We start from the raw sequence: 14,323 nt of genomic DNA on the forward strand, positions 1-14,323 counted from the left end.
TTCTAATAATTACAGCCCAAGGGGGTGTACATATCTCCTCTTCTACTTTCCACTTATGCCACCGAGGTCGGCGTATAATAAGTGTATTTTTTTAAAGTGTTATTAAGAACAGTGAGTTATGGCAATGGAGGCACACAAAAAAACCTTTCCATTTAGACTAATTGAGCCCGGTGCTGTTAGATTGCAGCCATGCGCCCAGAGAAGGGGGGAGCTGCTTAATCGCTGGCTTTCCTGAGACACTCGTTTAATTTTTAAACAGCTCGCTTTAAATCAGAGCTTGAATAAACAGTATTTAATTGCATTACAGTGATTAAATTAATCTCCTGCTAGTTAAGAGAATCTTGATTTTTCTATTGTGCCCCTTCTCCTGGAGTTCAATAGCATGATGTAAAGTTCAGTGAACAGGGACAATGGCAGAGTGACTGCGAATAACTCGTCCAACAAACACGTAATTGTTTGACAATACGTGGAAGCAACAACAACAACACCCACCCACAAAAAAAAGCCTCCAAAATGAAATTGTATATTTGAATCGGGTGCAAACTATTCCTGTCGCGGTTCCACGGACACTTTCTCGCTGCTGCTGGTTTTGGCACGGCTGCTGCTGAGGGGGAGCAGGTCAATGTAATTTACATATAACAGCAGGTCCAGAAAGTGGGGGCGGGGGTGGGGGAGATTCGAACTCGCTCGCAAACTTCCCCGCAGTTTACGAGGATAATCACAGTAATCCATCATTGATCACCAATATTGAAATGACGAGCGCACAGTTCAATTTCCAAAATTATTTCAGAAGGAGAGACTGGGGGTGGCTGGCTGATCTTGTAAAGGGCCCACGCTGCCAGCTAATTGTAATAAAAAGTATCGTGATAATTTGAACAGGCCAGTGAAGAGCCATTGATATCAATACACTTGGTGCTTGGAGTTTCCTATTATTGATTAGCTATTGTTCTGATGATTCGATACAGAAGATCATACACTGTATATGCATCTTTCCCACTCTCCCTGTACCACACGGTGCTGCACACCTAATAACACATGCTGATTCTTTCGGACCGTTTTCAGACCAGACTTTTTAACATTCAAACGTATCCCCGATCTTTGATTCTATTTAAAATCATATTTTTTGTAAAAAAAAAACTATATTGTTATGACGTGGATCGAACCTAACCATAATCTCTGATGATGCCAATTTCGTAGATTAATTATGAAATATTCCCCCTTCGGATATTTTTTATATGCACAGCCCCCTTCCTTCTCTCCCCCACCCCCACGCCAAACGAAACGAACTTGTGATTCTCGCGTGTAGTTTAAATTAAATATACCAGTTTTCGTGCTGTTTTAAATGTCAACAGTTTAGTATTAAACGTTTGAATTTTTTTAATCCGTGAATTTTTCAAACGAGTGAAGTTGTTCCAGATTCATGGAATTAAAGTTATGTTATTAGCTCTAATAGAAAATGCGAGAGCAATGGAATGCTGTGAGGATATTGATACATTTTTGTAGATGAATAAAATAAGTATTTGATATTGTTCATGGTATTAATCCCGCATTGGTCCATGTTGTGTGTGTGTAGGTGCGCGCAGGTATTAGCTCTGTCTCTCTCCCAAGTAATTTCAAAACTCTGAAGAGGTCTCTGTTACAAATTCTGTTGCAGTGACTGGTTTAATACGCTGATATGCTGAAATTCAAAGTAGCTTTCACGGAAGGCTACCAAGCACCATATCCTCTCGGTGAAACAGAGCTTCAAACACAATCACCTGAGTGAGCTGCGAGAACGGGGAAGTCCCCTCTATAATCCCCACTTTACCAGAACTGACCTGGGAGCTATTAGCCCCCCCCCCCCCCCCCCTGCCACACACACACACTTTTAACCTTCTGTAATCGCCGTCTGCTTCAGGTATTTGCATGCATGGAGGGTGCTTCAGGTATTTGCATGCATGGGGGGTCAAATAAGAAGAGGGTAATACCGCTATTAAACCGTATCTGGGCGGACAGTCCCTGTTGCAAAAATAAAGCGAGGTAGGGTGATAGAAGTCTCGTCGAACGAAAAAAAGCGAAATTCCACTTTTGTAGCGTAAATGGCCGCAGAGTGGAAAGATTAATGCGCTTGGAACACGAGCGCTTCAAGCTAATTGAAAGTTTCGATTTCTTTTGTTTCGAAATATTTATCATATTATCAATATTTGAAATATCAAAGGTGGTCAGGGCATAACTCGGACAGTTACACGCGGGCGAAACCGGATTATCAAATTCACCGGAAGAACACAGCCAGGGAAAACTTTTTGTGCTTTTTCTTATTTTCTTTTTAAACTTTTTTTTTTGTGGGGGATTGTGGACAGAGGGTGTGTGTCGATCCTCACAGGGGGGGCTGTGTGTGTTGTGGTGTGTATGTCTGTTCAGACTGGTCACTGGGCTGCACAGGGCGCGACCCCGGCGACTATTACCACTAATAACAACCGAATCAATCAGAGCGGATGGCTAGAGATGGAATCTGGGGCCATACAAGAGATTGAAATGATCATATTTATTTCCAGTCTATTCCAAATGTACACGACCTGAAGATTTTGACCAGCCGCCTTCAGGCTGGAGACAAATTAACGCGTGGGTATAGTAGCACAATATCGATGCACTGACTCGGTGCTTTATATACACATCAGCCTCAAGTGATTGGAGTGGATTTTCTCCCGCTCTCTTTATGGTGATGTGTGCAGTAACATGTGGAGTAAATGGCGAACTGTCCCATTGATTAGAAAAATGAAATCTGCAGAACACACACACCTCCATAATGATGCCTCTTGGAGTCCATTTCTTTCACCGATTTAATTTATTTGAGTAGGAATTCCTAAATGACATCGAGACCCGAAGCCGATCAGTGTTAAATCTACAATTCCGGGGACGTGCAAAACAATAAAACAAGAGGGAGTTTCTGAGCAATCGCAAGTGAAATCGCAAGTGAAATGGCAAAGTTGAGCAGAACAGAGCGCGCTTGGCGACATCTCCAATCCTGCCGCTTCATATTTGATTAAATGGGCCAATAGACTATGGGCTCACGCGACTAATTATTATTGTATTATTGTGAATATATTTGCGGTTTGTCGGCAGGGCAGTGGCGATGTTGGGAACAATCCCCGGGATAGAGGCTGTGGGAGCTCCGGGTGCGGGAGCTCACAGTCCGGGAGGGAGGGAGGGGGGAGGGGAGGGGGGTATTTTTTTTTTGACACTTTCTGACACAACCTCGCTCAAAGTGATCAATCGCTTCAAACTTTTTGGCGGCGCGGCAGCAAGGCAATGCGCATGTGCGAAGGTGTCTAAACTGACAATGCGGGAGAGATAGCGAGTCCGGATTGAGAAAAGGAGTGTGAGTGTGTGTGAGAGAGAGAGAGAGAGAGAGTGAGATAGAGAGAAAGGCAGAGAGAGAAAGACAGACATCAGAGAATCTCAGAATCCCCACCAGCGCTGGACACAGCCACCATGAGATCCAAAGGGCGGGCTCGCAAACTGGCCACAAGTAGGTGCAACATCCCATTTCTCTGTCACTTTCTCCTCTGCCATTTTGTATGACTTTTGTGTGTCTGCTCGGCGTAGAGGGGGTCCCATCCACAAAATAGCTGCTTAAACCGATCTCTCCCTCCGTCGCAATCTGTTCAATCTCCTCCCGAGTCAGCAACCGGAATGGGATTGACAGATCCCTCTCCCTCCCTCTCTCTCTCTCTCTCTCCCTCCCCGCTTTTGGCTGCACCACCAGCATCCGAGGGATTGTTTGCTTCCAGCTCCTGCGGGCAAGGCTGGGGAGGGGGTGGGGGAGCGGTGTGGGGAGTGGGGGGGGGGGGGGGGGGTCGCCCTGGATGTTATGCCACTTAAGTGTTTTGCAAAGTTAAACGCGAGACAGGCAGAAAGAGGCGATGGGAAGTTTGCAAAGCAGTTTTCCCCCTCTTGATGTGCTAGCGTGCTTTCCGTGGTGGGCGCTGTTGCCCATGCTGCCAGGCACCTTCTCAAACTTCAGACAAGGGCTGCAGCGGAATTGGGGTTTGGACAGTTGGAGGAGCAGGTGAATGGCTCACGACATGAAGTGGCCACAGTGAAGCAGTTTCCTGTCAACCAGGTTAATTGGCCATTTAGGAGATTGGGAAGTGAGGCGGCCTAACTTTCGCCCCGTGTTATGTCTGTGTGTCTGTTTAAAACCGGACCCATGTTTCACAACCCACCCCCCCCCCCCCCACCCCTGTCACAAATCCGCCATGATACCGTGAACAGGCTTTTCTGTCGCCGTTCAATGTGTTCTCGGTAAAGATGTGAAAATGTCATTGTTTAGTCACGATCTACATTTTCCATACGTGTTCGCTCGTTTCAAGACATTTTGTGATGACATTTGCTGCTGTGTATGGCTTTTATAAACCAGGAAATGTTTTTTTTAAAAAAAAGCTGTTTTCTGGAACGCATAAATAGATATGGTGCGGAACTGTAAGTAGGATGAAGGGAGTGGGTTAAAAAAAGAGTTGTTTTCGGAGTTCTCTGCAAGATCATTTTCTTGCAAAAGACTTCAGCAGCTTCATATGCGGACTGTACACCAATAAAACGGGCTAGTTCCGGCACAAATCGGGGGACACGCTGCTTTGTACAAACATTGTCTTTTCGGGAGGGTGGGTATGATGGTTGGTTGGTGGTGGGGGGGGGGGGGGGGGGGGGGGATGTATTATTCGCTGAACAGTAATATGTAAAGTGTAAACTTAACAAAGTGTGATGCAACAGCTGACAGTTTAAATATATGCATTTTAAAATCCAACCGCGTGATTGTAATGCTTCGCTTTGGTCTAATTACTGTCCCAATTAGATACCATGCGATTTACAAATAAAACACCCGCACACACCTGCCTGGCCCTCTTAACAGGCTAGGAGTCAACCTCCCGGCCACCTCCTAACTAGAAAGCAGCATTTCAGCGAGCTTCGCGCGGCAAGCCATTTAATAAAAACGTTTTTGTTTATGATGCTCTCCGTTTTATGAAAGGATCAGGCTGCATTTCTGCACTTTCTCTTAGCCCGCCAGCCCCCTCTGTTCCTAGCTTCCCCTCTACAAACCACCTCTTACACCCCCCCCCCCCCCCTTTCTTTTTTCACTTCTGGGTCTGTTAGTCTGCACTTCCTGGCCATGTTTTAAATATCACTAATATCTCACTCGTTCGCAATCTTTTTAGAAGACGGAGGTGGGAATCAATCTTCTGTAACTGGCAACAGGTCATTAGAACCAAGTGTGTTTCTGAATGTTGGTTTTCAGCGACGGGCTGGGAGTTCTGAACAAATCAAGCGATGTGACGGGCTGTTTTGACTCTCCCACAGTGTGGGTAGACTTCACACATAAACGCACTCAAACCTTTACTGAGGATCATTCAAATGATGGTGTCCCAGTCGGCAGCACTGTGCAGTCACTTCAAGGGAATGGAAGTGGGGGGGGGGGGGTGTAGACCGATCCGCAGCGACTGTGTGGGACCTTTTTGCTGCCATTATCTGCAGAGACCAAATTCAAAAACACGATGTAACCTTCAATCCTCACGGCCCAGGATCCATTCATAGCCTTTTAAAAATAATTTAATTTCTTTAAGCCTGAATTTGCTGTCACATAGCAGCACATGTCAACATGCAGTTTGAAAAGATTTCATTGAATAGAATCTGTGACAAAGCTTCCCAACGCTGGCATGTGTTTGAAAGTGTCCCGCTGAAGAGTTTTTGTTGTTGTTGCTTATATGCCTTCGAGGAAACCTAATGGAAAGGGGATTAATGCAGCTTCAAAACAGACTCTCATCTGAGAATGGAAAACGAAAAAGCAGCTAATATCTCCTCGCACATTTGGCGAGGGAAAAACGGGCTTACCGCTTTAGATCAGATGTTTTTTGTGATTCTCCACTGGAACACGAAATGTAAAAAAATCAGTACAAAGCCGAGGGGAAGGGAGGGGAGATGTGATGCGAGACAGTTGCCCATGGCTAGCGGGGAAATGGAAGCAGTTTTAAAAGTATATTTTAATGGTGCGGTAACTGCTTCGCATTGTTTGTGTTCTGGGGGAGTGCGAGAGTGGCTGACTTCAACACCTGGCTCTGGATATAGCGAACATCCCAGAGAATATTCTCTCTCTCTCACTCCTCACACTGCTCAGTTTTACAATCCTTCCTATACACCATCCGGCTTTATGCATAATACAGACAAGTTTGCTTCCCCCCCCCCCCCCCCCCCCCACTCCATACACACATTTTAAAATGAAATTACCTGGCAACTAATTTTGACATTCTCTGATCGGTCCTATGGTCCCAGGCCTGAACTGTATAATTATGCCTGAATCCGGATTTATCTGTCGCTGAAAGTTGTTTTTCGGGACAGCATGTCTGGTTTTGTTACCCAACCACTGGGGCTTAGCGGTGAGGCTGAAATGTCATTTCAACCAATACCGTTTGTTTTTGTTTATTGTGGTTGAACGGAGCGTTATATTCAGAACTACAAGTGTTTCCGAACCAGCCCCTTCGATTTCATGGAACAAAACTTTGGCGCCCTTAGCACCAGTTAACTTTTTAAAGATGAACCCCTGAGATGAAAGTATCTGGGTCGCATGAAGCTGTTCAAACTTGCTCACTCCGGGTGACCTCCACCTGGTTTCACTGCGACTGGCTCAAGACGGGAGCCTCATGCGATTTTTATTATGTCGGGCATTTCAAAATGCAGCTCTTTTTTAAGTGCCAGTGAACGCAGGGCCGCTGCACACAAGCTCACATCTCCAGTTAGTTTTCACTTCTTCTTTATTAGCTAAACCTTTCGGTGCAACGTCTCCATTTCAATCAAGGCTGAGGAAGTTTTTTTATTGTTTTGAAGACTCGTTTTTTTCAAAGCGTTCAGACTTGTACTCAGCGGATTAATATTGAGAACTTGTCCCTAAGAATTGGGGAAGATGTGTGCTTTTTATTCGCGCCTGTTTTCTCAGTGTTGTGCCTACCTGTCTCTGCCTCTCTCTCTCTCTCTGTCCCTCTTTCCTGACTCTATTCCTCTGTTTTTACTTCGATTAACTGTGTGCGTGTCTCGCTGGCTGTTGAGTGTTGGTTCACCTTCCAGTCCTTGTGCTGCAGGCGATGAGTCGATTTGAAATTCGACATTACACCTTCCCCCCCCCCCCCCCCCCCCCCCCATAAAGGGAGCGCTGTCACATTCCCCATTTCACACCCAGCCCCCTGCACAACTGCTGTTTATTATGGACATCCAAGGAAGGGACCAGGTGTGTTGACTGATGCGGCATCCATCGCATTGTCATTCAGAGCGGCGAAATAAAATTACAACCAAAACTCCAAACACAAGTGATATTATTGAAACCCTACCTCTACAATTTAAAACCCCCAACACACAGCTCTCACTATTTGACTTACAGTGTTCAGTATTTTACTTAAGAGGGAGTGGTGGTGGTGAGGGGAGCCGATAAAGGAACCAGCAATTATAACAGCGAGAATGTTTGAAATGACTTAACCCTGTGATGTGGCGAGTGGAGTAGGCGAGGGGGATAAACTTTGCAATCCTTTTTTTTTAAAGCTGATTCTTTGCGCGCTTATTTAATCGGATTTGTTGAGTTTTGCTGCCCGCTAACCTTGTGCGATCTGTATGGATTTTGAAAGGGGCATGAATCTGTCCCCTGACCCCTAACGAAAGGAGAGCGGAGGAATCGGAGCCAGAATTTAGGACAAAAATCACATAAACACCCAGAGCAAGTTGTAGAAAAAGGATGTCAAAATGCTCGCTCGAATTCAGATAGCCGCTCCAATTACAACCTCGGGACCGACATTACTCAGGAACTGACCGCTTATCCCGCTCAGAGATGCTGGAGGTTTTATACACAGGTAAGTTCGAGCTATTTGGGACGTGTCTTAAGACCTTCTCCCGCCGAGGGTGTTTATTGATTTCTAAAGTCTCCGCCAAAAGAAGGTTTTCAATCCCTTGTCCACTGCCTTTTCCCCTTGAGATGTATCCCTGGCGAGGAGCCAGCCCTGTACAATGTCAACACTGGATATTCCAATCCCCCCAGACTACTTTAACTACTTGCTAAATAAATAAACTCATTGTGTGTCTGTGTTTAAAATTATTTCACCTCTTTTTTTTAAGCTTCAGCATCTCATTATGGTGACCTCAAAGGGGGGGGACCCTGGCAGTCATACATCATAGCGGCGGCATATTGTACAGCTGTATACCTTCAGGCAAGTGTGGGGGGGTGGGGGGGTTGCTGGGGAACAATATGGGCCCTTATATGAGGGCAGCCTTCGATATGATAACCAATCATAATTAGCTCGCTGGAAACTAAAACAAGTGAGTTCAGCGTAAATCATTGCAGCGAGGAGAGGGGGTGGGGGCGCCAAGTGGCCTTTCGGAGTCCCAAAGGCACTCTACACCCCCCACACTAGGCTCTGGGGGTGTCCTGGGCGCTTGCTGCCACCTCTCTCTCTGTGGTTCCAATTTCAGTGGATGTGCCGCCGATACACGGGCAATAATAAGCCACCATTAGGACCATTTCTCCGCCACCAAAGGTAAACATTAGGAACGCAGTGAAAGCGTCAACTGACAGTCAGTGAAAAGTTTGCAAAAGGCACACAACCACTGTAGCCTCAGTCATCACACACACTGCACTTGATGTGGAAGGTGTGGGGAGCAAGGTTTGGCGGGCAATTCCCCTCCCACAATCGTTTCCCTGTATTCCTTCCCCTTCTATCCGGAGGGAATCGGGGACCTCAAACAACAGTCATAACTCTCTCTGCAACTCTCGGCCCATTCACGGCAGTAGAAACACTTGGGTCAACGCTGTTTACTAAAGATCAAAAAGTGGAACAATGAAGGCTATCCCAATTATTAAGGGCCATTTACTCACTAGTTTCTGGATCGAACGGCTTCAGTCCGGCATGGCAGCGATTAAAGTTAATTAAATTAGGAGTAAATTGCTTTTCCTGTAATACCCTCGTATTTAAAAGGGACAGGGCGAAAATAACGCAGAGCACTGAACAAGTGGCTGTGAAAAATATTCTAGTCCCCGACTGTCCCCGTCAAACATTGAATAAAGTGGATCCATTCCTGACCGTGTCCATTATCCAACATGTTTATTTTCAACCTGCACCTATTATTGTAGTTTACAAAATGCAAAGAACATGTAGCGTTTTAGTGGGGTATAGAATTAAATATCTCTCTTCTATTTCGCATCGTGTCCGAGGGCTCGGGGGGGAAAAGTTTGTTCAATGAAGGGAGGATGTAGGAGATTACACCCCGCATTTAAATTTTGACAGGCTCTTAATGTTTATCCGTCTGCTCCCCACTGCAACCGACACCCGCCCCCATTTGTTTTGCACTATAGAAACTCGGAGTATATACACGTCTTAACTATTTATACATTTTGTTGTTGCAACATCTGTGCACACGTCTCTTTTAAGAACACCCCTTGTCTACATACATTTTTGCAAACGACTTCGTTTAGTACGAGTATGTTGAGCCATGTGTTGCGGGGCAGTTATCAATGCTGTTAACAAATACTGTACAAAGCCAAAGACGGGAACTTTTGCTGCGCTGGAAACATTATTATACACACATAATAATAACAACGATCTCTCATTTAAATCGGAGATTTGGGAGAAATCTTTTCTCTGAATGGTGGTGAGCCTGTGGAACTCTCTCTCTCTCTGAGAGCGGTGGAGGCAGGGTCATGGAATATTTTTTAGACCGATGTAGATAGACTCGACGAACAAGGGACCCGAAAGGTATGGTGATCGGGTGGGGAGGGGAAGCAGGAATGTGGAGTTGACGTCGTGCTCTAATTGAATGGTAGAGCAGGCTCCAGGGGCCAATAACCAATTGTTATGTTCATATTAGCTACTGTCTTTTTTTAAAAAAATTGGTCTATTTGAGGCCAAAGTAACACACCAAATTAATCCGAAATGGTAGACTCAATTGTCCAAATACCTAAAGGAAAAAGTGGGCAATAATCCAGAGTACAGTTGGTTTTAGGATTCCATGATTAAATAGTCAATGGAAATAATCTGGTTTCTTGTGACAATTCTACACTCCCCAAGTTCCGTTCGTTAGCTGGGAACTGAAAGATAATCTTGGGACTCGGGGCAGATTTGTTCAATCGGCTCCATAATGCCCAGCAGGAGGTTTCTCCGAGCTGGACTAACAATGGGAAAGTGTAATTTCCTTGTATTGGCAGATTGTGCAATTTAACCAAATTAGTACCATTCTGGAACCTTTGCTCTGACAACTTGCACGAAAGTTGTAAAGTTAGGTAAGTTGGGTCTACTGTGGGGAGAAAACCCACACACTGCAAACAGCACTTGTATATATGTGGATTCCTCAGTACTTTGGCTTGGAGTCTTTTAAACATACTGGGTTGCTGGGTTTCTGAGCATGCTAGACACCCAACTGGCCAACAAATTGCCTTGCGATAAACATGTAGCTTTTTAATATACATATTGGATATAAATGTACTATGCTATACAAAATCAATATCCAAAGATTCAGTCCAAAGGACAGTCACTTGCATTCAACCCGTTGGGGAGCAAAACTGAGGTGCAGTTATACATAGTATGACATTAAGATCACTGATGTATTGCTTGACAACTGCTTTGTCTGATTTCTGAAGTGTATCAACTCCTAGAATATATTATGTCACCCATGAATTTCACTATACATTGCTGAGTTTGTCACAACAGGTTTTGAGCAAAACATTTTCTAATTCATACAACTTGTTCCACCATAAATATTGCTTAACATGTCTATAGTTGCCGAGATACACGCATTTACAAAGTTGTGTCTACAAATGGCAATATGGAGAAGAGGCAGCTAGCACTATCCATGCATTGGACAGATAGTGAGTAATATAAACCTTCAGAATGTACAAGCTGATGTGGGCTTTCCATTCTCTCAGGCTGATCATCTAGAAATGTAACTGCTCAGGGAGACTGAAAAATCTGTAACAGTTCTATGTGCACCTGTAGATGGATTTGTATCAAATTGTATTGAGAATAATATTTGGCAGATTATCTGAAATCGGCCAAGAAGTAGGGACATACAAAAATGAGTCATTTAAATATTAGAATGAATTTAAACCAATCTTCACTGAATTTTGTGTTGCCTGAGATGGGATTGGAATGTGTGCTTACTCTTTCCAAATGGAGAGGGCAGAAAGGATGGCACATGAGACGGACCACTTAAAAGCTGCACGGCTTTTCAACTCTTCTAAATATTTTATTGCGATTGATTTATACGATCTTCTGTTATAAACCTGATATAACCCAGTGCCACCCTGTTTAAGGAAAACAACCGTTACAATACTCTCTCTCTCTCTCTCTCCATTGTTATCAGAACAAACTATGATTAACAGTGTTTTGAAGCAGCCATGACCTGATCTCTGCCTAAACCCAAGTGCTACAGTTTCCTTCAAGCCACACCACAACTCCATATTGAATTATTGGAAATGCAGAAGCCAGTTTTTTACTTTGCAAAGTTTGATAGGAAAAAGATAGGAGTGTTTAGATGTTGGAAAATAATCTCTGCCTCATTTAAAATTGGTTTGTTCGAGGCAGGTTCTGCTCACTGATCTTTAGAGTCAATCTTATAATTTATTGTTCAGAACATATTTACTCTCTTACTGCCTCTAACCAATATGTTTTGTATGGAAAGAGGTGTGTCTTTTCTTGCCCTTGGGAGTGTGTATTCTAATTAAATAATTCCATCAGCAAACTTTGAGTTTAAATAAAGATTATTTATTCTCACACCTAATTCAAATGAACACAGCACCGCACACTAGGTCGCTCTCTCTCTCACGCGTGCGCACACACACACATATTTGATACAGATAACGATAGTGCACTTGTAGCGATTTCCGGTATTCCACATGATTTCTTGAATGGATTTGATGATTTAAAGTTGAAACGAGGGTCTTTTAAAATCTTGTTCACTGCAGATTGCAAGGTTTCATGTAGTGAAGTATCTAAGAGATTGGTTCTCACGTGAACTTAGAAATTGGAAATGGTTAAGCAATGTAGCTGCTGGTTGAGTTTCAGACTCTGGTTCTCTGACCACCTGGTAAGATCTTTCATTGCAGCTATTGTCTTATCAGTGTCCTTCTGCAGTCTGCCCAGGTCTCTTCTGAGTCTTGGAATAATAAAGGATCTCGCTATCAGAAGCCAGTTTTGGTCACTTGGGTCAACGGTCACTGACCACCAAAATAGCTTAAAACTAAAAGGCCATTGATGTACATTATGGGCTGGATCGTGGTAATTCGTGCTTAACTGGTAGATAACATGTCTTGTCAGCCTTCCTTCGTTGAGCTGCAAACCTGAGAGACGGGGCCTTATTTTTTTTTGTGCAGATGGAGAGATTCTTCATCATAGCAAAAATTATGCCCGAGGCCCAAATTGTGAAGTCCCATCTCAAAACTCAGCCTTCACCATTCACAGGGGACACAGGTGGGGGGAGTGGGCAGTGCAATGGGAGCGGGTTCTGGTTTACATTTCTCTGGTTCATGGAAACAGCTGCACATATTAAAGTGCCTTCAGTCAGATCTAAGTTTTTTGTTATTGGGGTGTCCAAAATACAATTTGTGCACTTTTGGCCCTGCAGAAAAAATCTAAGGAGAGGTTAGGTACTCTTTTGGATATATTCCCATAACCCCTTGAGGTCAGGAATCCCTTTGGGAGAGATAAACTGCTCTTTGAAATTGTTAAAAGTAGTCATGAATTTGTGTAAAATGCGCATAAATGCATTAGAACAATCACGCTTATTGGAATTGTCAAAATTAAGCTGTTAAGGCATTTACTCCTTCTGCTCGTTACATATTTGCAAAAACTCTCTGCAGCACTAAAACATAAATACTTGCTATTTCACTCTTGACACAAGCCTGAGGGTTATCATTATAGGATTAGTGCTGAATTACTTCACAACATATCATTATTACAATGATGTGCCTGTCAGTTCATAGAATAACAGCTTTGAATACAATTGCATGAAGCACCATGGGTGGCTCTTAGGGAGGGGGTGTGAGGGGTGAAGGCGAGAGGGCTGGTATTTTTTTTGTTCTTGTTATTTTCTTTTTCCCCCTGGAGCACTGAAGTAGGCCTTTATCATAGTCTGCCTCTACACCTGGCAGTCTCTGTGGTTGCTTCCAAACTCATTCCAGGGGCAGCACCTCAGAAACAAAAATTCAACCTCTGGGGCACCTTTCCCCAAGTGGTTTGGAGGAGTGAGGAATTGTCCTAACACTGTGAAAGATCAGGCCATACAGTTTAGAAATTCATTGACTCTGGGTTTTGAACAATGGCAGGTATGAATTCCACAGATAACATTCATCTTGTTATGTCTATTCTATAGGAGGCTCTCATCCATGGTTAGTCAATTTTGAACATTCTGGAAGCTCTGTTGAATAAGCATAAGTCACCTGACTTTCAGTCAAAATTCCAAGATGGCGCCGGAGCGAGGCGACTCTCTGCGAGCTCTCCCTAACAGATCCTCTTTTTATTTATCTTACAATTGTTCTAATCTCTTAAAATTCTTATGTATTTTCTTTTATTTCCTTTTCTTTTCATGAACTTAATGATCTGTTGAGCTGCTCGCAGAAAAATACTTTTCACTGTACCTCGGTACACGTGACAATAAACAAATCCAATCCAATCAGTCCAACAGTATCAGCTCCCATATTAAACAAAGAAAAGGCTATTCTAGAAGCTTCCACGTGTGCTCAGTCTATGTATAATGTTATGAATATGATACACCATTAATAGGCATGACAATACAGTGAAACAGTTTTACATGCACAACCAGCATTGAGATATTTTGTGATATGCAATTCTGGTTATGAACATCATCTCTGTCTAGCAACTTCTTGATGTGTAAATATATTTATTTCTACTTCTGTAACTATGTTACACCTTTAGCAAGGGCAAAATGTGGTTCTTCTGACCTTGAACTAAAAAAACTAAAATTAAGCAGTTCCAAAAAAGTATTTACTGGACCTAATTTTTTATAAGATAACCACATGCAAAATAGAAGTCACAATTGCCACAGAACTAAAGGAATTGATGGCTCTCTTGAGACTAGTTAAGACCTGATTAATACATGCATCATTGTTCCATATGCAGAATATTCTTTTTTTTTAATAAACATTTTATTGAGGTATTTTTGGTAGTGTAACACCAATAAAATAAACAATGTACATGAAACTATAAACATAGTGCAAAAGCCGTCTCCCTTCCTTACAGGTCCCACCTTTATTAACCCCATAATCTAAGCTAAACTAACCCCTTTCTGCTGCCGATTAATTTTC

At 43.4% G+C, this 14,323-nt stretch overlaps 1 protein-coding gene across 6 annotated transcripts in view; it reads left to right on the forward strand.

The window, feature by feature from the left end:
• Window positions 1–3,345: 3,345 nt before the first annotated feature.
• The window catches only part of mecom (MDS1 and EVI1 complex locus), a 1,243,903-nt gene continuing 1,232,925 nt past the window's right edge, over window positions 3,346–14,323 (forward strand). For 3 of the 6 annotated variants that reach the window (XM_072474003.1, XM_072474004.1, XM_072474008.1), the window contains exon 1: window positions 3,348–3,508. In XM_072474003.1, coding sequence (XP_072330104.1) covers window positions 3,472–3,508 — 37 coding nt within the window. In that variant the 5' untranslated portion in view covers window positions 3,348–3,471. Of the gene's footprint in view, window positions 3,509–14,323 lie in introns of all 6 variants that reach the window. The other 3 variants (XM_072474005.1, XM_072474006.1, XM_072474007.1) reach the window with 2 other exon arrangements.

This window comes from Scyliorhinus torazame, chromosome 14, assembly GCF_047496885.1.
Source record: "Scyliorhinus torazame isolate Kashiwa2021f chromosome 14, sScyTor2.1, whole genome shotgun sequence".
NCBI lineage: Eukaryota > Metazoa > Chordata > Chondrichthyes > Carcharhiniformes > Scyliorhinidae > Scyliorhinus > Scyliorhinus torazame.